The sequence below is a fragment of the Aulostomus chinensis genome, chromosome 17, assembly GCF_037954235.1.
Source record: "Aulostomus chinensis isolate RoL2024-O1b breed Wild chromosome 17, RoL_Achi_v1.0, whole genome shotgun sequence".
Lineage (NCBI taxonomy): Eukaryota > Metazoa > Chordata > Actinopteri > Syngnathiformes > Aulostomidae > Aulostomus > Aulostomus chinensis.
This window is the reverse complement of record NC_141336.1, coordinates 9190529-9214994: the sequence shown is the minus strand read 5'-3', so window position 1 is coordinate 9214994 and position 24466 is coordinate 9190529. Positions and strand designations below refer to the sequence as shown.

Here is a 24466-nt window from a genome sequence, read left to right as displayed (position 1 = left end):
ACCGCTCAGTAGTTCGTAATACGTACCTCCGGTCAGCCAATGGGAAAGCACGTTGTTTTTAGACGTCAGTAGGTGAAAGGACAGACTAATGGACTCCTTGCAACTGTAAATAATCTACATACAACAGAGAAGTTTGGCAATTCAGTCTAATTTTCCGGTGTCTGTACAGTTTCTTACAGAAATGCATGCAGTTATTTAGTTTAAACGAGGTCATTTATTTATTTCCTATTGATGTTTCAGCGGTAAGAGATGAGGTTTTTGGAGAAAGCGGTTATTTCTGCTGCGAATCAGCGGGTGTGGGCTCAATGCAGTCTTCAACCAGTGAGACAGCATTTTCTTACAGATTTACAATAAATCATACTTTTATGAAACGTTTCATTGGGAGTTTGGTCAACCTTATGGCCAATGGGCAGGGTTATTATATTCATTCCTCACAGAGTAGTACGACTTTCTTTTACCAGAATGAAAATTATTTCCTTTGTATGTGTTGTTAAATATATTGTGTATATATTTATTGTATTAAACTGGTCTTTTAGGAAAGCCTGTCTGCAGCATGTTTCGTATTAGGTCTACTTACTTTGTATCAGTAGAATGTTTTTTTTTCTATTTACCAACAACTCCTCTGTCATCTCCACTAAAATTCTCATGTATATGAATCGTAATTTGAATGTTTGTTGATGTCCACTCAGGGTTGACTACGACAGGATCAAAACTGTTGGTCCAGACCGAGCTGCAGCAGAGTGGCTACTGAGGTGTGGTGCCAAAGTGAGGTTTGAAGGTTTTGACCGGTGGCATCATGACTACAATGAACTGCCAACTGGTCCCCTGGGCAGATTCAAGATCCAGGGCATTGATGCTGCTGAGTCCTGCATCATGTTCAAAGGTTTCGACTATCTGGGTCAGTGTTACAGTGGAGACAATACTGTTTTTTTCCCCTTTTTGACTTGTTCCAGCACCATGCCTATTTCTTTCCATATGATGAATTTAAGACTCTATGTTGGTTTTACAAGGAATGATAATTTAAAACCACACAACCAACTAAAACAACAGAAGATAACAATGTTTTGCAGACAAAGAAGTAAAAGAAAACTCTTGTGAACTAACATGTTGTGGACATGTCCACAACAGATGTACCAGGTTCGCTGTGAGATGAGGGAGAGTCAGCCCCCCCAGAACATCTCCATTCTACCTCTCGTAAACAGTCATGCTCGTAATGTCGAGCACTACCAGCAACACCTAATTGGAACATGCAGTGTGCAATGTGATCTTCAGGCAGCCTAAACATAGCTAGCTATGCATCAGGATAACGCGGGTGTTGTACATGTCAGCTTTACTATCAGTAAGTATTCTAACAACAAATTAACAATTATAAAAAAGAACTTATGAAAGGTTCACTTTCAGCCACAGGTCAAGGCCCAGGGTCAGATCAGCTCTTATACTTAAAGACTGATCATGAGGATAAGACCAAGAAAGTAAAAATCAAGGATACCAGATGAAATTCCTTAGTTAGTTAGTTCTGTTTTTGTAAAGTTTTGGCATATTATTGTATTTATTAATATGAATCCACCTACCAACATACTCTTTTGATAACCTGCAAAATCTGTCACTTAAAAACCTTTTTTTTTAATTTAACAGCTGTTGTAGTTTAAAATCACAATAAATAAGACAACAAATAAAATAAAATCAACCGACGTATTTCATCTTCCAGGGACTGTCAGTATCACCCCCAAATCTTGAACAGATCAGTCACAGATCAGAACAGATTAGTTGTTGAGATATGTAAACTCTGAAGTATTGCATCCTTTGGAATTACCATTCTCAGAGACATGAGACTTTTCTTAATAGGTGTTCGAATAAAAATACATAAAGCCTTGTCCAAGTATTAATTTTGTATCAATCACCAATTGGTAATGTGTGCTTGACGTCCTCCTTGACCTGAAAGTGATTACCCTCTGGGTTAACAAGACAGGAAAGGTGAAGGTGAAAGTGTATCTTTGCCGGACTGATTATGTAAAAGTGATGCAAGAGTCTCTGATGGTTTACACTGGGCATGCACAGATACACACTGCTTCTGACATGCACTCACAGCTGTTTTGTTTTGTTTTTTTTGGTGACGTGTCAGAGTCTTTGTAGATTTTATTTAGTGCAAAGTTCAACTCTTTTTGGCAATGAGGAAACCAGAGTATGAGTTAATATGTTATTTCTCAAACATTTCTAGATGGTTTGAAGAATGTAGAAGAGATAAAGTTCAACAAGTGCATCTACATTGAGGACACTTGCCTTGAGAAGTTGAGCTCAGTAGAGAATCTGAAGCAGAGTCTGTACATGATGGAAGTGGTATCATGTGGGAATGTGACTGACAAGGGCATCATTTCTCTGCACCAACTTAGGTGAGTTTATCATTATGCTACGAAATTTGGAATTTTGAACTATCTATCACTAGTAGGTTTTCAACAGTGCCCTTGAGTGGCCCTAGAGATAGAAAAACAACTATGTTGCTCATGTTCCCTTTTGATCTAGTTATTTTCAGGCCACAAGTTATAACTTGTTCCCATGATTTTGTTATCTTGAACTAACAAAAATAGTCCGTTTTCCATTTACTTAACAAGACGAAATTTAATTTTTTCAAAAATTAGAAAAGAAATGGAGGGCACATAATGAACTAAATCAAGGGAAAAAGTTGGATGTCCTGGTCTCAAAATATTTTTTCTCTTTATGCCTGCAAAAATAAAAAAACAAAACAAAAAACAACCTTGATGGCTACCCCAGGACTCGGCAGTTTCATATTGTGTATTAATTGAATCTGACAGGAATCTGGAGTATCTGTTCCTCAGAGATCTGCCTGGAGTCAAAGATAAACAGATGACATCTGACAAACTGCAGACAGCACTACCACGTCTGGATTTAGTGATGGACCTGGACTAAGCTAATGTCCTCCTGTGTGTAAGTGTGTTTGAATGATTGTATGAATGTCTTTGAAAAAGACAACCTGAAGACTGGGAATAGATGTGCTCACATGATCCTGCATGCTAATCATTAAGTCACAAATCCGATTCAGAAAAGAGAAAATCACTTTTATGTTGACAACATATTTTCTTCCATAATTCATTTTAATCTCAACATGCAAGGTATTAAAATATACTTAATATGATAATTCATGAGGAAAAACATTTTTCTTCAGCTTTTTTCTTTAATCTGGCATTTGTCAAACATCTGATGGCTATGAATATCCTTAGCACCAACGGTGATAATGCACTCTTACTGTGCTGCTAGTTCAGGTTAGTCAAAGGACTGCTTTCTCTTCTGATGTCAAATGTTATTTTCAAAATCATTAAACATGACTAAAGAGCATTGTGTTCTACATCATAATTTACTAGAGTAAAGCAACTGCACAATATAAAGCTCAATACCAAACATGTTGCTCCAACAGACTCTACAGAGATATAAAAATACAGTTTGGCAAAATGGACAAAGCAGTAGCTAAAATATTGTCTACTCAGGGAGCAGAGAAACACATTGCTCCTTGTTTGAGATGTTAGCAACATACTGCCTGAGTTGACATACTATATTAGGAATGGTGCTATCAGTTCCTAGAGAAGCCCGTACAAAAGAAAACGTTGTTGGATCCACCCAAAGGCTTTAAAGAGCAAGGTGCTACGAGAGTCTCCCTTTATTAATTAATTTATTTTGAAAACCCTGCTCCTTGTTGATGGTGTTCAGGGGCCCAGATCACAAGGAGGAGTGGGGCCATATAGATCAGGAGAAGTGGGACTAGATGTTTGGTAGGTGGTAGTTGAACTTGCGCAGATTGTTGTTGTACTTCTTGTTGTCCAGAGCTGGAAAGATACTGCTGCTGGTCAGCTGTGGCAAATACTGCATGGAGAGAAGCATAATCCTTAGATCCAAGGGCAGGTTTGGTGGTGATAAATTCTTTTCACATTGATTAAAAAGATTGGAATCACACAGTTCAATCAATCTATTATACCCTTTTCACACTGAAAAACGCGTGTCAATGTGGGTTTTTGGACCCGCATTTGCTCGGCATTAGGGCACATTCATTCATTTGGCTCGTCTGGAAGGGAGCCGAAGAAGCTACAGGCGAAGCCTGACAGGCGGCACAGTGACAAAATCAGGATACGACAGGAAGGCCGTGTGAAACCTGAGACAACGTGGGTTGCCCTTTTCACACTGCAGGCGATCCAAGCCGAGCCGCACAACACCCGAGTCGCTTGGCGAGTCAGTTGACGCAGGTCAAAATGCCGAGTTGACCCTTTCAGAGTGCTGAAAAGCCCGTGCTGACCTGCGTTTTTGGTGCAGTGTGAAAGGGGCTTTACTGTATTATTTCCTATTATGGTGAATTTTAAAGTGGGTAGAATATGCTATATCCATATTTTTATGCATTCTGAGCTTTTCATTGTGCCTCCCTGCTGTTAAGTTTATTCTACTGAAGCACATACAATATAGGTAAGTAATTAAAAAGCTTTATGAATACTTAAAACTTTTTTCAATTTGACAAAGATATTTAAAATAATTAGATGACAGGATACAGGTTTTTGTTTTTTATTTTAAATCTTGAACAAAACTATTTAGGTCAATTATAATGAAATTTATTTGAAGTCAAAAATTACGTTACTTTTTACTCTGATCCATAGACCATCTGTCATGTCCCCCAATTGCTGGTCCCCCCTTTAGAAGTCAAAAGCAAATCACAAATTCATACATCACTGCAAGTGTGGCACAACCCCTAACTTAAATAACATTATAATTCTCAAGTGGAAGCTGGACTAATAAGTACACTCCCTAGCAAATCTATGGGTAAACACTACCAGACCAATCTCTGATGATTAGGGTTTGCTAAATTCTGCCTTGTTAGGCTGGGTTGGGTTGGGTTGGACAGGAAACTCAAAATAATTCACCCTTCATTTCATGGATAATGCTAAATTATAGGAATTACAATTAGTTTTTCAAGTCAAAATGTCTTCTGTGTGAAGACCATTTTTAGCTTTTGTTGCTCTCAACATTTTCTCCTCTTTAAACAGGAGAACTACAGAGAGCAGAACAGGTTCCTTCAGCCATAAAGAGTTCTGACATGATACCTGATATTAATAATTTTCTCCATAAAATAGGTTTTCCCCCCCAAAAATCCTTTGTTCCTTGACCTTTTGTCAAAGAAATTGTAACTGCAATGGAAATTTTAATAGACAGGTATTTACTAAAACATTCAGACTCTCCTGAATAAGGGCTGCTTACCCCAGGAGGGAGCTGTTTGCGAGGTAAATGTATCCTCTTACTGCAGGAGTGGTCCTGATCTCTGGATGTACTCTGGTTCTTGTCTTGCAGGCTGTCCAAATAGGGATGCTGGAGGAGCTGATCACATGTTAACCGCTCTGACGGATCCATCCTCAGACAATCCTGATCATCAACATGACATGAGGAGAGGAAAAAAGCCTGTGTTTCTCCGACACATCCTCTGACCCACATTTGTGGTGATGTTGTCACCAAAATTATGCAGGATTTATTCTGATAACTTGTGACATGCAGCAGATTTTGTAACACTTACATGCAGTTTATCATTTGCTGTGCATAAGTTGGCTTTTCTGATAAGATGTGTTAAAACTTGCACTTTTTCTGAGTGAATATATTCAAATGTTCGGGACATGAACAGCTGTGTTCATTGTTTTACAAATACATTTTTCACATCATTGGTTAACAGTGTTACCTTCATGAGACTCAGAGCTTGGTTTGAGAGATTAGGATATTTTTGATCCAGAGGTTGCTACAAAGACAGAAAAGGTTAGATTGTTCAAGATTATTTAATTCGGAGTATACTTGGTTTAGTCCTCTTCATTTTTCTCCTTTCATCACAATTTATATTTTTTAATTCTGTATACTGAGTTAAAGCCTAGCCAAAACCACTGTAAAGCAGATTTAATGGAGTAACCGTCATCATTTTCACCAATAAACAAAAGTAGAGACACATTCATGACAGACACATATGTTTCTTCCTCACCATCTCCTGTGACTCTGGGATGGACACACCGCTGAAGAACAGGTTGTTGCTGAAAACCTGCTGATGTCGAGGTGTCAGATCTCCTGCAGTTAAGATCAACAAAGCAAATTTAATCAATATAAGCTTAAAAATCATTTGAATCATTAAAAATATTCCTAAAATATGTTTCATTTGAGATTCTATTATTGTTTAGGATTCCATTATATCCAAGGATGTGTGGACATTTCAGAAATTTCATTGCAGCTGAGGAAATAGGTTTTCTAATTTCATAACTTTCCAATGAATTAAGGATGTGTGTGAAGGATTTTAGGGTTTTCTTTGGCTTATATCCAATATTGATTTCGCTGAAAGCAAATATTTACCAATGTCTATTATTTCTATAAAATAAAAGGAGACTTGAGTAAAATGATATACAGACTAAGAAATTACCAGTTTTTGCCAACAGTGTTAAAGTGCAAATATTATTGTGCAAGCCTACAAATAATTTAATGGCAGTTTAAATATTTTTTATGCTTCCTCCTGTTTGATTTTGTGTATTATCAACAGAAAAATCCTCAACTAAAACACTTGGACTAATATCTATATTTAAATATTTATATCCATCCATTTTCTACTGCCTATCCTGTTCAAGGTTGCAGTGGGGCGTGAGTCTATCCCACCTGCCTTCGGGCAAGAGGCTGGGTAAACCCTGGACAGGTTGCTTGTCCATTGCAGGGCCAACACATATGGGCATTCACTTTCATAGTCACACATTCAGTAAATTCAGAGTATACTTTTAATCTAGTCCCATCTTGCATGTCTTTGGACTGTCGGAAGAAGCCAGAATACCCAGAGAGAACCCACACAAACACAGGGAGAACATGCAAACTCCACACAGAAAGATCCTGTGCTTGAACCCGGAACTTTCTTGCTGTGGGGCAACAGCGCTAACCACAACACCAATGTGCCGCCCTTAAATATTTACATGTATAGGCTAATAGTTGTTTTTGGACAAAATCTCCTTCCTCTATAACATATTTTCATATGCAAGAATGAGGACAATGTTCTTTTCTCAGTAAAACTGAAAATCAGCATCCCTCTGATCAGCAGCAGACTATGACAATCAGGTCCAGCAGCAGCTTTATCTTACCAAGAGTTTTTCTGATCAGGTACAACTGGTCCATGTCAGACTTCCCTGGCCACAGAGGAATCCCCGACAACAGCTCAGCAAACACACAGCCAATGGCCCACACGTCCACAGGGGGGCCATACTGAGTATCTCCCACTAGCAGCTCGGGGGCCCGGTACCATCGGGTGGCCACGTAGTCTGTATAGTAGTCACATGGTCCAGCTGAGGCATACATAGCACACACACACTGATGTGAAGCATATGACAAAGATAGAAAGATATGTGACTCTCACAAATCCCTCTGCTGCTACATTATTAAATTATGTTGGCAGCCTCTGATTTATGAAGTTACTTTTAGGATATTAAACACTGTGGGCACGATTTAAGCCATTTATGGTGCCAGATGGTAAGCAGATTGCAATATGTGTGCACCCTGCTTTCTGGGTGTGTTCAGCTTCATTTTAGTATTTAGACAGCTCGCAAAAAGCACAGCGCTGGCCCACAGTTAAGTGTAAGCATCATTGCTAGTTTCAAGCCAGCACATATGTTTTCACACCAAGCACCCTCACCCTTTAACTAGCAAGTAAATTTGCGCTCCATCTACGCCGGCAGGTGCATAAGTACAATGCTCAAAAAAATGAAGGGAACACTAAAATAACATTCTAGATCTGAATGAATGAAATATTCTTCATACTTTGTTCTTTACATAGTTGAATATGCTGACAACAAAATCACACAAAAGTTATCAATGGAAATCAAATTTATTAACCCACGGAGGTCTGGATTTGGAGTCACACTCAAAATTAAAGTGGAAAAGCACACTACAGGCTGATCCAACTTTGATGTAATGTCCTTAAAACAAGTCAAAATGAGGTCTGTGTAGGTTCTCATTCATCCAGGTCATCGTAGATCGAAGCGAAGTAAAATCTGGTCAACTGGACGTAAGTTTATCTTGAAGACGTTTCACCTCTCATCCGAGAGGCTTCTTCAGTTCTAGTGAAGAGTGTGGAAACTCCAGCTTATAAACCTATGTGGGAGTGGTCAGTGCTATTGTGGTGGAAACGACCCTCCCGAGACTCACCTGGCCTCCCCAAACGACAGTCGTTGTGCGGTGTCAGGGAGTTTCAGGGGTGGTCGTTAGGGAGTTTCACCGACCACTCAGATGCTAATGGGCTGTGCTGGCATCAGCCGTTCCACATGGGTCTTTCAGCTGAGCTCTTTGGGGAAGTTTTGAAAGGACTTGGTTGTAAATAGGTGAAAGGAAATGTCGCAGTCCACCTCCTCTGTTCAAAGATGGTTTCTCTATCCTGACGTGGATTGCTTCTTTAACTCCTCTTTCAAACCATCTGTCCTCTCTGTCGAGGATTTGGACATGATCGTCCTGGAAGGAGTGGCTTTCCTCCTTGAGGTGGAGGAAAACCGCTGAGTCCTGTCCTCCAGAGTTGGCTCTTCTATGTTGGGCCATGCGCTTGTTGAGGGGCTGTTTGGTTTCCCCTATGTAGAGATCCGTGCAGGCCTCACTGCATCTGACAGCGTATACCAGATTGCTTTTCTGGCTGTGAGGGGTGGGATCTTTGGGGTGAACCAGTCTTTGTCTCAGAGTGTTGTCTGGTTTAAAAGACACAGGGATGCGGTGCTCATTATAGATTCTCCTTAATTTCTCAGAAACCCCTGCCACATAGGGGATCACTATGTTTTTTTTTCTCCTGCCTTCTTCATCTTCCCTCCTCCTGGAGCTGTCCTCCTTTCTGGACCTGGAAGAGGATTTTACAAAGGTCCAGTCTGGGAAGCCACAAGTTTTAAGTGCTCTTTTCAGATGCTGCTGTTCTTTTTTCCGACCTTGGACGCTGGTGGGGATGGTCTCCGCTCGGTGTTGCAGCGTCCTGATGACACCTAACTTGTGCTCCAGAGGATGGTGAGAGTCAAAAAGCAAGTATTGGTCAGTGTGGGTGGGTTTCCTGTACACATCCACCCTCAGGCTCCTGTCCTCTTGAATGTAGACGTCGCAGTCCAAAAAGGGCAGATGGTTGTCTTTCACATCCTCTCTGGTGAACTTGATGTTGACGTCTACCGAGTTGATGTGTGCTGTAAACGGTTGTACTTCCTGAATCTTGATCTTCACCCAGGTGTCATCAACGTATCGGAACCAGTGGGTGGGGGAGGGTCCACTGAAGGAAGTCAGGGCCCTCTGTTCCACCTCTTCCATGTATAGGTTGGCCACGATAGGAGATACGGGAGAACCCATGGCACAGCCGTGTTTTTGCCTGAAAAACTTCCCTCTGTACTGGAAGTAGGTTGTGTTCAGGCAAAGGTCCAGAAGTTGGCAGATTTGGTCCGGATTGAGGTTGGTTCTGTTGCTGAGGGTGTTGTCCAGCTGTAGGCGTTTCTTCACTGTTTCCACAGCCTCCACGGTAGGGACGCAGGTGAACAAGGAGGTCACATCGTAGGACACCATGGTCTCATCTGGGTCCAGCTTGAGTTCTCTAACCTTGTTCACGAAGTCCATGGAATTCTGGACGTGGTGGGGGGTTTTCCCTACCAAGGGGGCTAAGATGGTGGCGACGTGTTTGGCGATGTTGTACGTCACGGAGTTTATGCTGCTGAAAATGGGTCGGAGCGGGGCACCTTCCTTGTGGATTTTGGGGAGGCTGTAAATCCGTGGAACTGCGTCTCCGGGGTACAGGCGGTGATACTCCAAGCGGTTGATGATTTCCCCCTTTTGCAGCTTCTGTAGGTGTTCCACCACTTTCTTCTTATAGCTGCTGGTGGGGTCGCGTTTTAAGGTCTCATATGTGCGAATGTCACTGAGAAGAGAACTGATCTTGTTCTGGTAGTCAGTTGTGTCAAGGACCACCGTGCATCTTCCTTTGTCAGCCGGAAGGATGGTGATGTTCTCATCTTTGCTCAGTGCATTCAAGGCCTTCCTTTCCTGGACCGAGAGGTTGGCAGAGGGGACCTTCGCTTCGGAGAGGGCCGCTGTGACCTTTAGTCGTAGTTCATCTGCTTCTGTGGTGGAGAGGTTGTTCTTCTTGATGGCGGATTCTGTGGCAGTGATGAGGTCCACAGTCGGGAGATGTTTCGGGGTGACAGCAAAGTTCATTCCTTTGGCAAGGACGCGTTTCTCAGGACTGGTGAGCTCCCTGTTGGATAAGTTCCTTATCCACCTGTCCTGTGAGTCCGCTGGGGTTGGGCCTTCTGCTTCTCGTTCCCGGTCGAGGCGAGACTGGAGGCGCGCGAATTTCCTTTTCTGCCTCTCCTTGCTCTTCTGATGTTGAGATAGTTGGGCTGTCCCAACGAAGGAGGTGACCTTGTCCAAGATGGCGGGTGGCAAAAATGGCGTTAACTCTTGATTAAGGTGATCTAGCTTGCTCTTTAGTCCCTCGATGGTGAAATGGACCTGTCTCACTCTCTCGTTGAGAAGCTGAATTTGGGCCCGTTCCAAAACCTTGCTGGCCCTGTGGCCCCTCACGGTGGATCCTAGTAGTAGGCTAGTGGGAATGAGGTTGTGTTGGCGGCATCGGAGGTTGAAACGTAGATGGTTCCTGTAGTCTGCGATTTTCCTTGCAGTCCTTTCGCATTCCTGCACCACACTAAGGATGTCCTTCCCATAGTGTTCGGCAAGATGTCTGTGTAGGTTCTCATTCATCCAGGTCATCGTAGATCGAAGCGAAGTAAAATCTGGTCAACTGGACGTAAGTTTATCTTGAAGACGTTTCACCTCTCATCCGAGAGGCTTCTTCAGTTCTAGTGAAGAGTGTGGAAACTCCAGCTTATAAACCTATGTGGGAGTGGTCAGTGCTATTGTGGTGGAAACGACCCTCCCGAGACTCACCTGGCCTCCCCAAACGACAGTCGTTGTGCGGTGTCAGGGAGTTTCAGGGGTGGTCGTTAGGGAGTTTCAACGACCACTCAGATGCTAATGGGCTGTGCTGGCATCAGCCGTTCCACATGGGTCTTTCAGCTGAGCTCTTTGGGGAAGTTTTGAAGCATCTGAAAAGAGCACTTAAAACTTGTGGCTTCCCAGACTGGACCTTTGTAAAATCCTCTTCCAGGTCCAGAAAGGAGGAGAGCTCCAGGAGAAGGGAAGATGAAGAAGGCAGGAGAAAAAAACATAGTGATCCCCTATGTGGCAGGGGTTTCTGAGAAATTAAGGAGAATCTATAATGAGCACCGCATCCCTGTGTCTTTTAAACCAGACAACACTCTGAGACAAAGACAGGTTCACCCCAAAGATCCCACCCCTCACAGCCAGAAAAGCAATCTGGTATATGCTGTCAGATGCAGTGAGGCCTGCACGGATCTCTACATAGGGGAAACCAAACAGCCCCTCAACAAGCGCATGGCCCAACATAGAAGAGCCAACTCTGGAGGACAGGACTCAGCGGTTTTCCTCCACCTCAAGGAGGAAAGCCACTCCTTCCAGGACGATCATGTCCAAATCCTCGACAGAGAGGACAGATGGTTTGAAAGAGGAGTTAAAGAAGCAATCCACGTCAGGATAGAGAAACCATCTTTGAACAGAGGAGGTGGACTGCGACATTTCCTTTCACCTATTTACAACCAAGTCCTTTCAAAACTTCCCCAAAGAGCTCAGCTGAAAGACCCATGTGGAACGGCTGATGCCAGCACAGCCCATTAACATCTGAGTGGTCGGTGAAACTCCCTAACGACCACCCCTGAAACTCCCTGACACCGCACAACGACTGTCGTTTGGGGAGGCCAGGTGAGTCTCGGGAGGGTCGTTTCCACCACAATAGCACTGACCACTCCCACATAGGTTTATAAGCTGGAGTTTCCACACTCTTCACTAGAACTGAAGAAGCCTCTCGGATGAGAGGTGAAACGTCTTCAAGATAAACTTACGTCCAGTTGACCAGATTTTACTTCGCTTCGATCTAAGTCAAAATGAGGTTCCGTAGCGTGTGTGGCCTCCACGTGCCTGTATGACCTCCCTACAACACCTTGGCATGCTCCTGATGAGGTGGCGGATGGTGTTCTGAGAGAAATCCTCCCAGACCTGGACTAAAGCGTCCGCTAACTCCTGGACAGTCTGTGGTGCAACGTTGCATTGGTGGATGGAGCAAGACATGATGTCCAAGATGTGCTCAATTGGATTCAGGTCTGGGGAATGGGCGGGCCAGTCCATAGCATCAATGCCATCATCTTGCAGGAACTGCTGACACTCTAGCCACATGAGGTCTAGCATTGTCTTGCATTAAGAGGAACCCAGGGCCAACCACTCCAGCATATGGTCTCACAATGGGTCTGAGGATCTCATCTCGGTACCTAATGGCAGTCAGGCTACATGGAGGGCTGTGCGGCCCCCAAAGAAATGCCACCCCACACAATTACTGACCCACTGCCAAACCGGTCATGACAACCGCACATACATTGGGCAAAAAAAAAGTATTCCAAAACACAAATACAAACACCTGTTGGCATTTCTTAAGCTGCTATAAAAGAGCCTTCACGATTGTGCTGAACTTTCAACAACGGCAGCACTTGCGCTGTTGGAGGACGTGGCAAACAGTGCAATAAGACGGGAGCGAAATTTCAGGGAGTGGGAAGACTTGCTCCACAATTCTGACCACTGGCTGATGAGCTGGTTTCAGCTACCACGGGCCATCTTCCTGCAAATTTGTGAGGAGCTGCGACCCGGCGCTCCAGTGCAGAACCACTCGGAGCCGAGCTGTGCCAGTGCCGACACTGGTGCTGAGCAGGCTCGGCTTCTTGGCCACTGGTTCCTTCCAGCGAGAGATGGTGGACTGTTCCGGGGTGAGCCAGTCGACCCTCAGCCAGGCCATGCCCTTGGTGGTGGACCTGATCATCCGCCTCTCCCGCACGTACATTACATTCCCTTACGGTGCGGTTGAACAGGCCAATATTCAAGCACAATTTGCAGCAATAGCTTGACTCTCTAATGTAATCGGAGCCATTGACTGCACTCGTGTTGCCATAAAAGCGCCGTCCCATGAGGAATACGCTTACGTTAATCGTAAGGGTTTCCACTCCAATGTGCAGATCATTGATACACAGAGGCTGGAGGGATGGACGCCGATCCTGGCCGGGCAGCCGTCCTCACACGCCAGAATTTCATTTCCACAATGTGAATGGGTAAGATGCTACTACACGATTCATGAAGCCAGATTAATTTATATTGTCCACTAAACGTTCCAGAACATTTATCAGGCGGTCGAGCCGCTCATTGATCCCTGTTATTCCCCTAATAATGTCCTCCAGTGACTGCAGGACCGCCTGTGTGAGGACCCTCCCACCGGATCCAAGTGGGCTGGAGGATGCGCCGCTGGGTCCAGGTGGGCTGGAGGACCGTCCGCCACTTGCCGGCCTGGTGCTGGTGCTGGTGCTGGGGGACAGGCTGGCCCGAATACCGTTGGTCCTGGTGGATGACTCTGAGCCAGCGGACAGGCTGGCGCGGGAGCCGGCAGGGGTGCTGCATGTCGGCGGCATGGCTGACGGATAAATTTCTGTTAAACATTTAACATATTATTGAAATGGCTGATTCTGTGTATTTGTTGTGTTTACATCTGTGGCAAAGCATGTGGAAATGTTGCGTGAGAAATGGAGTTACTACTTACCCTCCAGGCTCTCGGAGTCAGAGTGGTTGGTGGCAACAATCCCCCCCACAGAGGTGCTGCCCATGACTGTGGCCACCCGTTGCTCAAATTCCGTCAGGTGCCCCTCTCCCTGACCCCCACCTGTCTGGCCGGCACTCCTTGGGAAGGCAGCTTACGCCGCTTGACCTCCACCTTGAGGTCATGTTAGTGCCTCTTTCCATATTGTTATTTAAATTGGGATGTGTCAAGGAAACGTGCGTGGATTCCTGCGCTTGCACAGATTGATACATCCGGATTTTTTTTGCGTGCGCAACTTGCGGGATTCTTGCGAACGCCGTTTTTCCACGCAAGTATTGATACATGAGGCCCCTGGCCTGTCTCCTGGTAGCGCCTCCATGCTCTGGATACACTGACAGACACAACAAACCTTCTCGCCACAGCTCGCATTGATGTGCCATCCTGGATGAGCTGCACTACCTGAGCCATCTGTGTGGGTTGTAGACTCCGTCTCATGCTACCACAAGAGTGAAAGCACCACCAGCATTCAAAAGTAACCAAAACATCAGCCAGGAAGCATAGGAACTGGGAAGTGGTCTGTGGTCATCACCTGCAGAACCACTACAGGGGGTGTCTTGCTAATTGGCTATAATTTCCACCTGTTGTCTATTCCATTTGCACAACAGCATGTGAAATTGATTGTCAATCAGTGTTGCTTCCTAAGTGGACAGTTTGATTTCACAGAAGTGTGACTGACTTGCAGTTACATTGTGTTGTTTAAGTGTTCCCTTTATTCGAGCAGATGTGCAGCATTGCAATCTGGTTTTATATATGCCTGACAATGTGGAAACAAGGACCGCTAGCACTTCCCAGCACTGCTTCATCTCCAATGGCTCTTAAGTGTACCTGCTGCCCCTTTTTAAGATGTACACTCACATGTATTATCTGGCAGTCAAGAGATCTGTTTTTCCATATAAGATATGCTCCCTTCTCGAGGGTTGAAAACTGTGCGCCATTGAAATAGCAATAGGCCAGGTCCTAGTGCAACTTGGGTTTTTAAGGGATGACACAATGAAGCATGATTGGTTTGAATGATGTTTCACCCGAAACACACCTTCAAATAATTAGGTGTCAAATGTTTGCGAAGGTTCTCAGCCATCCAGGTCATGGTGGATGTTCTTCAGATGTGAAGAAGCCTCTTGGATAAGAGATGAAATGTCTTCTACACCAAAAGAAGTCCAGTTACCTATGCTTAACTCTTAGACCAGATGTCAAATGATTGCCTTTTTGTGCTGTGGTTTTTGCTTTAACTACATGCCCTCCAAATACCAAAATGAAGCTGAACATTCCATACAGCGCACACATAGCGCCATTCGCATGGTGCTAAAGATTGCTTGCAAGATTGCCTAAACTCAGGTGCCAAATATTATTCGGTACTCTTGTTTGGCGGTTGTCTGCCTCTTCATGTGAGCCACGCAATGGACAGGGGACTTGTCCAGGGTGTAGACTACGTCTTGCCGAATGACAGCTTGAACCATAAAACAGATAAGTGGTTAAAGATGGATGGATGGATGGATAGATGGATGAACCAGTTTTACAGAGCTGTTGAAGCAACTTCACAGTAAATTTTTTGTAGCTGTATTTAGTGGTGCTGTTGAATTTACATTGTTCAAATCTATTCATTAACTTCAATGGTGTGGATTGATGTTTAAAGGCATGTGCCCATGCACAATAATTAATATCAACAGTGGTGCAGATTATAGCCTTCAAATAGCAAAAGTTGAAATTATACATATGTACAGTGGCCCACAGACAGACAGACACACACACACACTGAGGTTTGTGAAACTACAGTATATCTGTTTGGACAATACACTGACTTACATTTATAATCGACAACATCACCCTAACCTCAACTGACACTTTTAAATCAAAATATAGCAAAAAAAATGCAAAAATTACATTTTGCCACATTAAGACCAGTCTTTGGTCGTCATGAGGACTAAGGGTTCTGATAAGATTAGTTTTTATACCAGTTTATACCAACAGATAACAGATAAGACTAGGTTAAAATAGTATATGGCTTGATGAATTATCAGAGAGCTCCAACTATCCACAGTGTGAAAGCACTGCCCAGCAGATTGGGTCATATCCGAGAGGAGATGGTCAATAAAGTTTGAAGAACTTACTGAGAATCCGTGCGAATCCAAAGTCACAGAGTTTAATGACTTGGTGTTTGGTAATTAGTATATTTTCTGGCTTGACATCTCTGTGGATACACTGTAGAGACAGAAACAGCTCAGATATATGAGGTTGTGAGATGCTGAGGATAAAGGAGCAGCTTGAAAAACTATTAAAGAAGACAGCTACCCCCAGTTAAATGGGGTCATTTCAGCAATTGTTTTGTCTAGGAGATACATTGACAGCTCAACAGCCAAGAGGAAGGAATGTTTGTGTAAAAGGGAAGCTGGACTTGGTAAGAGACTGCAGGAATCCAAGACAAAGCAAAAAAAGGGTCTAACATCTGAAAACATTAGGGCTGTCCCAAATACCATTTTTTTGGGCTTTGAAGCTTAGCTGTTAATTACCAGTGAATAATCAAAGCTTCACCTAAATCATTATTCAATAGAATTCAGATTGCACTAAGTACAGATTAGATATAGAAATTTTTAGAAAGCATCCCTCCCTGCTAGCAAACGCACACATACACACCCACTCCACATTCATAACATGTGAAAGCTCAGCAGTGACTACCGTTTTTTCGTTGATTAGCCAAAACTGTAGAAGATTTGTGATATGCCAGGTTCATTTAGAAGGTCTTGCACTCTGGCAAATTTGGAAGTTGATTTCAGATGATTGACAATTTCGACATGGTGCCGACGTAATGCTCTTGAAAGTGGTCAGGTGTCTATGGTAGGTTCCGGGCATTGCTGCTGACTTCAGATGTGGGAGCTGTGACTCAACACTATGAAGTTCAAGCTTTGTCTAAAAATAAATAAAGATAATTCATGCTTTGCATCATGAATAATGCACAATTTTGCACCACTGCTACCTTATTGTGGATGACTGATGTAGCCTAATGAAAGAACAAAAAACAAAACACAACACCATCGAATAGTCATGGCTGTTGATTGCCATGGCAATGAATGAAACCTCAATGCATTTGGGTCAGCCCTAGAAAACATGTTGCATGAATAGGCAACATAGGACAGATATGGCAACTTACATTTTGTTTGTGGCAGAAACTGACAGCCTGAAGTGTCTGCCGTGTTATACTTTTTACAAGGTGCTCTGGAACACTGTCAAACAAGATACAAACAATAAGGTCCATGTTGGCACAGAAAATATCAGTCAACTTGCATCAGACATAAATTACAAATATATTTTACTATTATCACTCCAGATTTAGAGCATTTATGCAGGTTTATATCAGCATGTCATCATAAAAGCACCACTTATCCTTTCGGGCGAGAGGCGGGGTCCATCGCAGGGCCAACATATATGGCCCTGCACAGACAACCATTCACACTCACAGTCATCCCTATGATCAATTTAGAGTATTCAATTAACCTAGTCCTAGTCCTCATTTGCATGTTTCTGGACTGTGGGAGGAAGCCGAAATACCCAGAGAGAACCCACGCAGGCACAGGAACATGAACATGCAGAGTCCACGTAGAAATATCTGGTGCCCTCAAAAGCAACTGATCATCCATCCATCCATCGTCATCTTCCGCTTAGTCCTTACTAGTAAGGGTCGCGGGGGGGCTGGAGCCTATCCCAGCATCTAGGGGCGAGAGGCGGGGTTCACCCTGGACAGGTCGCCAGTCCATCGCAGGGCCAACATACAGAGACGAACAACCATTCACACTCACATTCATACCTACGGTCAATTTAGAGAATCAATCAGCCTAGTCCCCAATTGATGTCTTTGGACGATGGAAGGAAGCCAGAGTACCAGAGAGAACCCACACAGGCACAGGGAGAACATGCAAACTCCACACAGAAAGATCTCCAACCCGAGCCGGGACTCAAACCCAGAACCTTCTTGCTGTGAGGCCACAGTGCTAACCACTGCACCACCGTGCAGCCCAGCAACTGATCATTTTTCAATATATTTGTCTTACAGCCAATATGTTAAATGGCCCAGTTTTGCTTACATCTTGATTTCTTCGCTCATTATCTGGTGTTCTTGTTAATTAAACAACACAGTAAAGTATGTATAGTATAGGCTAGTTTGTTACATGTATAGTCACAATTTGAATGTGTTTTTCGGTATGTAAAAAATGTGAATCCATCGTCATCTTCCGCTTATTCCTACACACATTAAGGGTCGCGGGGGGGGCTAGAGCCTATCCCAGCGTCAACGGGCAAGAGGCGGGGTACACCCTGGACAGGTCGCCAGTCCATCGCAGGGCCAACATAGAGAGACGAACAACCATCCACACTCACATTCATAACTACGGTCAATTTAGAGTATCCAATCAGCCTAGTCCCCATTTGCATGCCTTTGGACTGTGGGAGGAAGCCGGAGTACCCGGAGAGAACCCACGCAGACACAGGGAGAACATGCAAACTCCACACAGAAAGATCCCGTGCCCGAGCCGGGACTCGAACCCGGAACCTTGTTGCTGTGAGGCCACAGTGCTAACCACTGCACCACCGTGCAGCCCTAAAAATATGAATATCATGTAATTTTTTTTTAGTTTTAAACAGACAAAATCAACATCAGTAAATACTGGATATTGCCAAATCAGTTGTAAAAGTATTCACATTTAAGACATCATCCAAAAAGCCCAATATTGTGCATCTATATTTTGAATGTACTTTAAGTCTATCATGCTGATTTAAAGGAATTTTTTATCAATAGTCTAACTGCATGTTGTCAAATTTTTTCACAAGTTGCAATTTGGACCTGATGATCACACTGGATGAAAATGTCAGAGAATCAACAAAGATTTTAGAATACATACTGATGCAATCTAAATATGAGCACCAAATCTTTTAGCAATCTGACAGTCACATAGACATTACCCTCAAAACCACAAATGTCACCTTGCAGATTGCACTAGAGAAAACATGGGAAGAGGATAATACCTCTGGGGAGCAAGATTTACCGAATCTTTATTGGAATCCATCTAATATTTGATGAGGTATCATTCAGGATGTACAGTTAAAACAAATTGACATTTCCATCCTTAAGCATTTAACTATGGCTGTAGAGCTAAGCTTGCTCTGTGCAATTGTCAAAACATTTGTGATCATAAAGAAAAATCTATGATAATCTCCATGTATATAAATGTGGGTATGTTCTTTGATAATGGAGAGACAGAAATATATGCCTTCTCCTCTCTGCTGCTGTCTTTAGACATCTCCTCTCCCTCGACTGTGGAGGGAAGGGAACAGATTCCTATTGTAAACCCTGATGCTCAACACAAGCTTTATTGGTTCAGCTACCGTCATCTATCAGTGTTGCTGGGGAAGTGGCTAAATTAAGCCTTGTGACTGGTGATTCATAACAATCACTCTCCTCCCTTTCTCCCTACTTTGTTTTGTCTTCTTTTGAACCCTGTGTCCAGGACACTACAGGCCAGGAACAGAGGGGGGAACCAGACAGCCAAAATGCTCTGTATAAAATGTGGCCAAGCCTTAAAAGTCCAGACAGCTCCCTGCTAGCAAAGCACTCTGGGAGAACGTCACTGTAAACATTCCTCACAGAGCAGGTCAGCTTCCTGGGAGACAAGCGTTGTGCCCATCTAAGGTGGACAAAGCAGAATTTACAGTGTGGTATATATGTAGTGTAAGGAAAATCCAATTTACATTGCACTTTGTGTAATGAAAACCAAGTGTACTCAGATTTATGCTCTTGGGTTCTTAGTATAACAGAGTGACTGTAACAGTGAGCTGCAACTTTTAAGGGCATTTAATCGAACTTCAAAACAATAAAATAAATGAGTGAAGGTGTTGAAGTGGACTGGCTTATACTGTTCCTGTACTCTGTAATTATCCATTCATCCATTTTCTATACTGCGTATCTGTTAAGTTTCGCAGGGAGGGCTGGAGCCTTTCCCAGCAGACATTTGGTGAGAGGTGGGGTACACACTGGTCAGGTCGCCAGTCCGTTGCAGGGCAATCAGGAGCAATTAGGGGTTCAGGATCTTGCTCAAGGATACTTCGACATGGTCACCGGTGGAAGGATCTAACCAGCGACCCTCCGGTTGCTAGATGGACACTCTACCTCCAAGCCATGCCGCCCACTCTTTAATTATGTTCCTAATATTTAAAGTCAACACATACATCATACACACTTTCGCAGAGGCATACAACTGCAATATGATGCATTCAATAAAAACTGAACACCTCATCAAGTGAGGATTTATTGCAGGGCTATTTTAGTAAAGTTTTTTTTTTTTAATCTTTGTGTTTCTGATAATTTGGCAAAACAGCACATGTCACTCACCCTCTGGGATGGCGGTCCAGCTCATTGAGGACTGTTTGGTCACAGTATTCAAACACAAGGTGCAGCTTCCGTTTCCGTCGAAACACCTCAATTAGATTCACCAGGTTGGCGTGTTTCAGTTGCTGCACAAACATATAACATTTGTAAATCCTGCTGCACATTGTCCAGGGTAATACTGTCATATCCACACCATTTAACTTACTTTAAAATATGTGAAGCATTAAAGTCTGTTATAACATCTGTCATTCACTCTTAAAGTAAGCAGTAAACATGCTGTTGCCCCTGACGACCTGTTCCCCTTCTACCCTATTTATGAGCCCCTGGTGTCCAGGATGCTACTAACACACCCAACTGCTGCATGAATAATTAAGGCACTACCAACTGTACCAGTATGTCTACATTTATAATAAAATATAGTAATGCAACCAACAAATGTGGTCTTAAAAGGCTTAAATTTAAAAAAGAAAACTCAATAATGATGCATATTTAAAAGATTTTTGGTCAAAGATGGGTGCCAAAACATAACTGTCTTGAACCCAGGGCCTTAAGTAAAGTTGTCAAAACAATAGATAAACACAATTCACAACACAGGACAATAACAGCTTGCTATTTCATACCATGACCCTTTTTGTCTTTTTTTGGAAAAATGGTCCTCTGCTATGTCACATTGCAACAATGGATCTTTTAAGGCTCTCAAGTTCTTTACAATAAACAGTTATTGTACTGAGTACATTTACTGTTCTCATGTATTAAAACAGTGCAACTTGACTGCAGCCTCCCTCATTGATCCTTATTTTCAAATATGAAACTTTTTTTTACCAGTTTTATTAGAAAAATGGTTGCAAATAACAATTGTGTAACACTGCATACTGTAGAACCGCAAAATTATTTAAAAAAAAGTTACAATCTCACCCAGTTGCAACCCTATCGATTGTACAATGTAATGTAGTACTTCTGAATGCAAAGTATTTTTGCAGGGGCAGAATAAGATTATTCCGAGAGTGTCACTACCTTGAGCATACGAATCTCCCTCAGTGCAATCTTTTTGATGATTGGATCATCCTCCGACTCCACAAACCTCTTAATAGCAACTATCTGCCCTGAGTCCTTGTTTCTGCACTTGAAGACAACACCATAGGAACCTTCTCCAATCTTCCCAATTTTCTCATACTTCTCCATCCTCAGGCTGGACAAGCAGGCATGTGAAGGTGTTCGCAAGCAGAGTGGAATGTCTCTAGCAACCTGATAATACACCAGAAGGGACAGGGGATATGTTTTCTTGGATACAGTGACAATCCATATGATGTTTTGTTTTGGGTTTTTTTTTAGTATCACCATATCAATATTTAAACTTTTAATTTACTGTTAACACTTTTTACACAACAGGCAGTGGACAGCTGTGGTCTAACAGTTAGAGAAACTAACTAACTCTGAGTCACCCTTACAGAGGGCCTGTCACCCCTGCTCAGTGGCTACAAGATGAGAGTGTGATTGTATTGAGCAGCTTCCAGGAGTGAATGTGATCAGGGCACTCCTCGAAAAGAGAGCATCCCTTTCAGTAAGTGACCTTTGATCAATATATGTCTAAAACATTTTTAACAGAATATCAGTTGACATAGAATATATGTGTGCAAAAAACACCACTCATTTACTGTTCTTTTCTGGAACAAAGATATCCCAGTTTTCTAAAGTTATTACAGAATTTCATTTCACATCAGAATTGCAGATAAACAACAGAACTGATGGGGTTGGAAACGAGTGAAGGCTTTGCAATGAAATTATAATAACAGCATAAAATACACTGTAATACACTCAAACTCAACCGCTTGAATGGGTCAGGAATATTATAGTTAAATTCCTCAAAGGACAGATTAAACTGCTTCGAGGCAATATTGCACCTGTCCCTCCAACAATTGGACTATATTTGCAATGCACGGAAAATTCGTCATTTCCCTAATAGCAAACACGGCGAAAACACACAATACACAGGGTGAAAAATCAGTGCTGGATTTACATAACCACAATAATTACCTTTTAATAAAAATAAATAAATGGAGGGGGGGCACCAAGCTAACAGCTCGGGCTACATTTCTGATGTTGAAAGGCTTTTGAACAGTATTTTGTCCCTCAAGTGAAAGCAAACTCATAAAACTTCTTATGATAAATATTTTAGAAAAAAGTCATAACATTAACGTTTAACTTACGTATAAAGGGAAGACAAATCTCCTGAGGTGTCACACAGAGATTCAGACGCTTGTTCGTCAGCCTTGAGACGAAGACGAGAACAGATCCACGGGTGCTTCGTACCTACGTACCTTCGTACATACAATGTTTTTCAAGGTTTCTGTTAAACTTCCGGTGAGATCTTTCAAAATAAAACTAAACCACTCCCATTATTTTTTATTTGTTTGATGTATTATATAATACTGTCCCAAATGTGTATTTATGTGACTGTCTAATGAGATGTGCAATTTTAAGTACTCACAACTCCAATATGCACTCAAACAGCAAGCAATTTGAGCACATGTAAAAAAGTCAAACAGTCACAGTAACAAATACACAAATGGTAACCTGAGTAAACATAAATACTTAGATACATAGATTTGACACATTCTCACTCTGTTTCACCCCAATCTGTCAAGACAGATGGCTGCCCCATCGAGATCTCCTTGCTCTTTTATGCTGCACTTATGTGCAATACAAATAAAATTTTATTTAATGTGACAAATCTGACCGTCCTTGCTTTGGATAATATTCTTGTGCTTTCAAATGTCTAAAATGACAAGAAACATTCTTTGAACTCATTCTAAAACTTAAAAAGTTTGTTCACAGATGAATTTATTGGCAGATATTTTTGCACATGGAACCCCAAACACCAGACATGTCCACAAATGCATGCCTCATGCAAGTGCTGGTGAAAACCTGACAATTGGATTTTTGGAGACTTCTTGTGTAACTTTAACAACACAAGCAAAATAAATTTAAACAACACATATAGTTAGAAAATTAATGTTTCAGGTATAGGATTTTAAATCTTCCGTCATTTGCACATACATTTTATTAACATACTGTTATTAAGATACATTGAAGAGCTGTGTCTTGGATTTTGCAATTCTGGTGCAGTTGTTTTCAAGAAGGACTATCCAAGATATGAGTTATGTGAATCTTTGATTACATCAACCAGCAGAAGAGTGAAAGTTTGTGATTTGAAACAAAGGGTGGTTAATCAAATGAGTGACAATTAAGATTGGTACAAGTTTTTTTAATGGATTTGACACAGTTATTCAGAATTAACAGGAAACATCTGTGGCTAACAAAACATTGAAAAGAACATGAAATTAAGAGTTCGAGATTTTGAAAAATACAGCTTCTCTTCTTTTACTTTGATGGTTAAATAATCCAACTTCCACTTATACCCACTTGACATTTGTCTTCTGAATCCATTCCTAGGGAAATGAGTTTACAAACTCAAACTCTGCACATAACTGGTTCAGGTCATATTTACTAGGTCAATCTCAGTTTGTCCTAACTAATGATAAACCCTCGGAAACCACTGCAGTCACTTATGGTGTTCCACAAGGCTCTGTGCTTGGTCCAATCCTCTTCACCCTTTATCTACTTCTTCTTGGTCACATTATGATGAAACACTCAATTAATTTTCTCTGTAATGCTGACGACACACAGCTGTACTCATCAATGCATCCACATGAAATAAATCAGCTGACTAAACTGGAGGCCTGTCTAAAGGAGATAAAAACTTGGATGACCCTTAATTTCCTTTTATTAAACTCTGATAAAACGGAAGTCATTGTCCTGGGCCCAAAACATCTTAGAAACACCCTATCTAATGAGATAGGTACCCTGGAAGGAGTTACCTTGGCCCCCAGCATGACCGTAAGGAACTTAGGAGTTCTCTTTGATCAGGATCTGTCCTTTAATGCCCACATTAAGCAAATTTCTAGGACTGCTTTCTTTCATTTACGAAACATTGCTAAGATCAGACACATCCTGTCTCAAAAGGATGCAGAAAAACTAGTCCATGCCTTTGTCACTTCCAGGCTGGATTACTGCTGGATCCCTCCTATCAGGCTGCACCAGTAGGCCCCTAAAGACTCTCCAGCTGGTCCAGAACGCTGCTGCCCACGTGTTGACTAGAACTAGTAGAAGAGACCATGTCTCTCCTGTCCTGGTTTCTCTGCATTGGCTCCCTGTTAAATTCAGGATAGAATTCAAAATTCTCCTTCTAACATACGAAGTCCTCAACAGTCAGGCTCCTTAATACCTGACAGAGCTCCTAGTCCCCTATTATCCAGCTCGAA

General features: G+C 42.4%; 2 protein-coding genes across 5 annotated transcripts; one reads left to right on the top strand and one right to left on the bottom strand.

The window, feature by feature from the left end:
- Positions 1-51: 51 nt before the first annotated feature.
- Positions 52-6386, top strand: dmac2l (distal membrane arm assembly component 2 like). Its single transcript, XM_086183603.1, has 5 exons — positions 52-105; positions 690-898; positions 2219-2390; positions 2811-2943; positions 5341-6386. Exons 1-4 carry the CDS (start codon positions 89-91, stop codon positions 2923-2925), a joined length of 513 nt encoding a protein of 170 aa, XP_086039729.1. The 5' UTR covers positions 52-88; the 3' UTR covers positions 2926-2943; positions 5341-6386.
- cdkl1 (cyclin dependent kinase like 1 (CDC2 related kinase)) lies at positions 3054-22482 on the bottom strand. Of its 4 annotated transcripts, none has more exons than XM_086183601.1 (11): positions 22352-22482; positions 21159-21389; positions 20148-20269; positions 16917-16989; positions 15880-15970; positions 7140-7340; positions 6011-6093; positions 5720-5776; positions 5251-5412; positions 4634-4686; positions 3054-3873 (listed from the first exon to the last, which is right to left on the bottom strand). In XM_086183601.1, exons 2-11 carry the CDS (start codon positions 21324-21326, stop codon positions 3858-3860), a joined length of 1026 nt encoding a protein of 341 aa, XP_086039727.1. In that variant the 5' UTR covers positions 21327-21389; positions 22352-22482; the 3' UTR covers positions 3054-3857. The 4 variants fall into 4 exon arrangements, with proteins under 4 accessions (XP_086039727.1, XP_086039728.1, XP_086039725.1 ...); XM_086183602.1 differs by having other exon boundaries at positions 5292-5412; XM_086183599.1 differs by lacking the exon at positions 4634-4686.
- Positions 22483-24466: the final 1984 nt, after the last annotated feature.

Excerpts from the sequence above, each read along its gene's own strand:
- dmac2l (XM_086183603.1), top strand. Across the intron at positions 899-2,218 it reads CAAAGGTTTCGACTATCTGG|ATGGTTTGAAGAATGTAGAA; the intron begins GTCAGTGTTACA and ends AAACATTTCTAG. Across the intron at positions 2,391-2,810 it reads ATTTCTCTGCACCAACTTAG|GAATCTGGAGTATCTGTTCC; the intron begins GTGAGTTTATCA and ends TGAATCTGACAG.
- cdkl1 (XM_086183599.1), bottom strand. The coding sequence starts at position 21,326 with ATGGAGAAGTATGAGAAAATTGGGAAGATTGGAGAAGGTTCCTATGGT. Across the intron at positions 20,270-21,158 it reads GGGAGATTCGTATGCTCAAG|CAACTGAAACACGCCAACCT; the intron begins GTAGTGACACTC and ends ATGTTTGTGCAG. Across the intron at positions 15,971-16,916 it reads GTTTCTGCCACAAACAAAAT|TGTATCCACAGAGATGTCAA; the intron begins GTAAGTTGCCAT and ends CTGTCTCTACAG.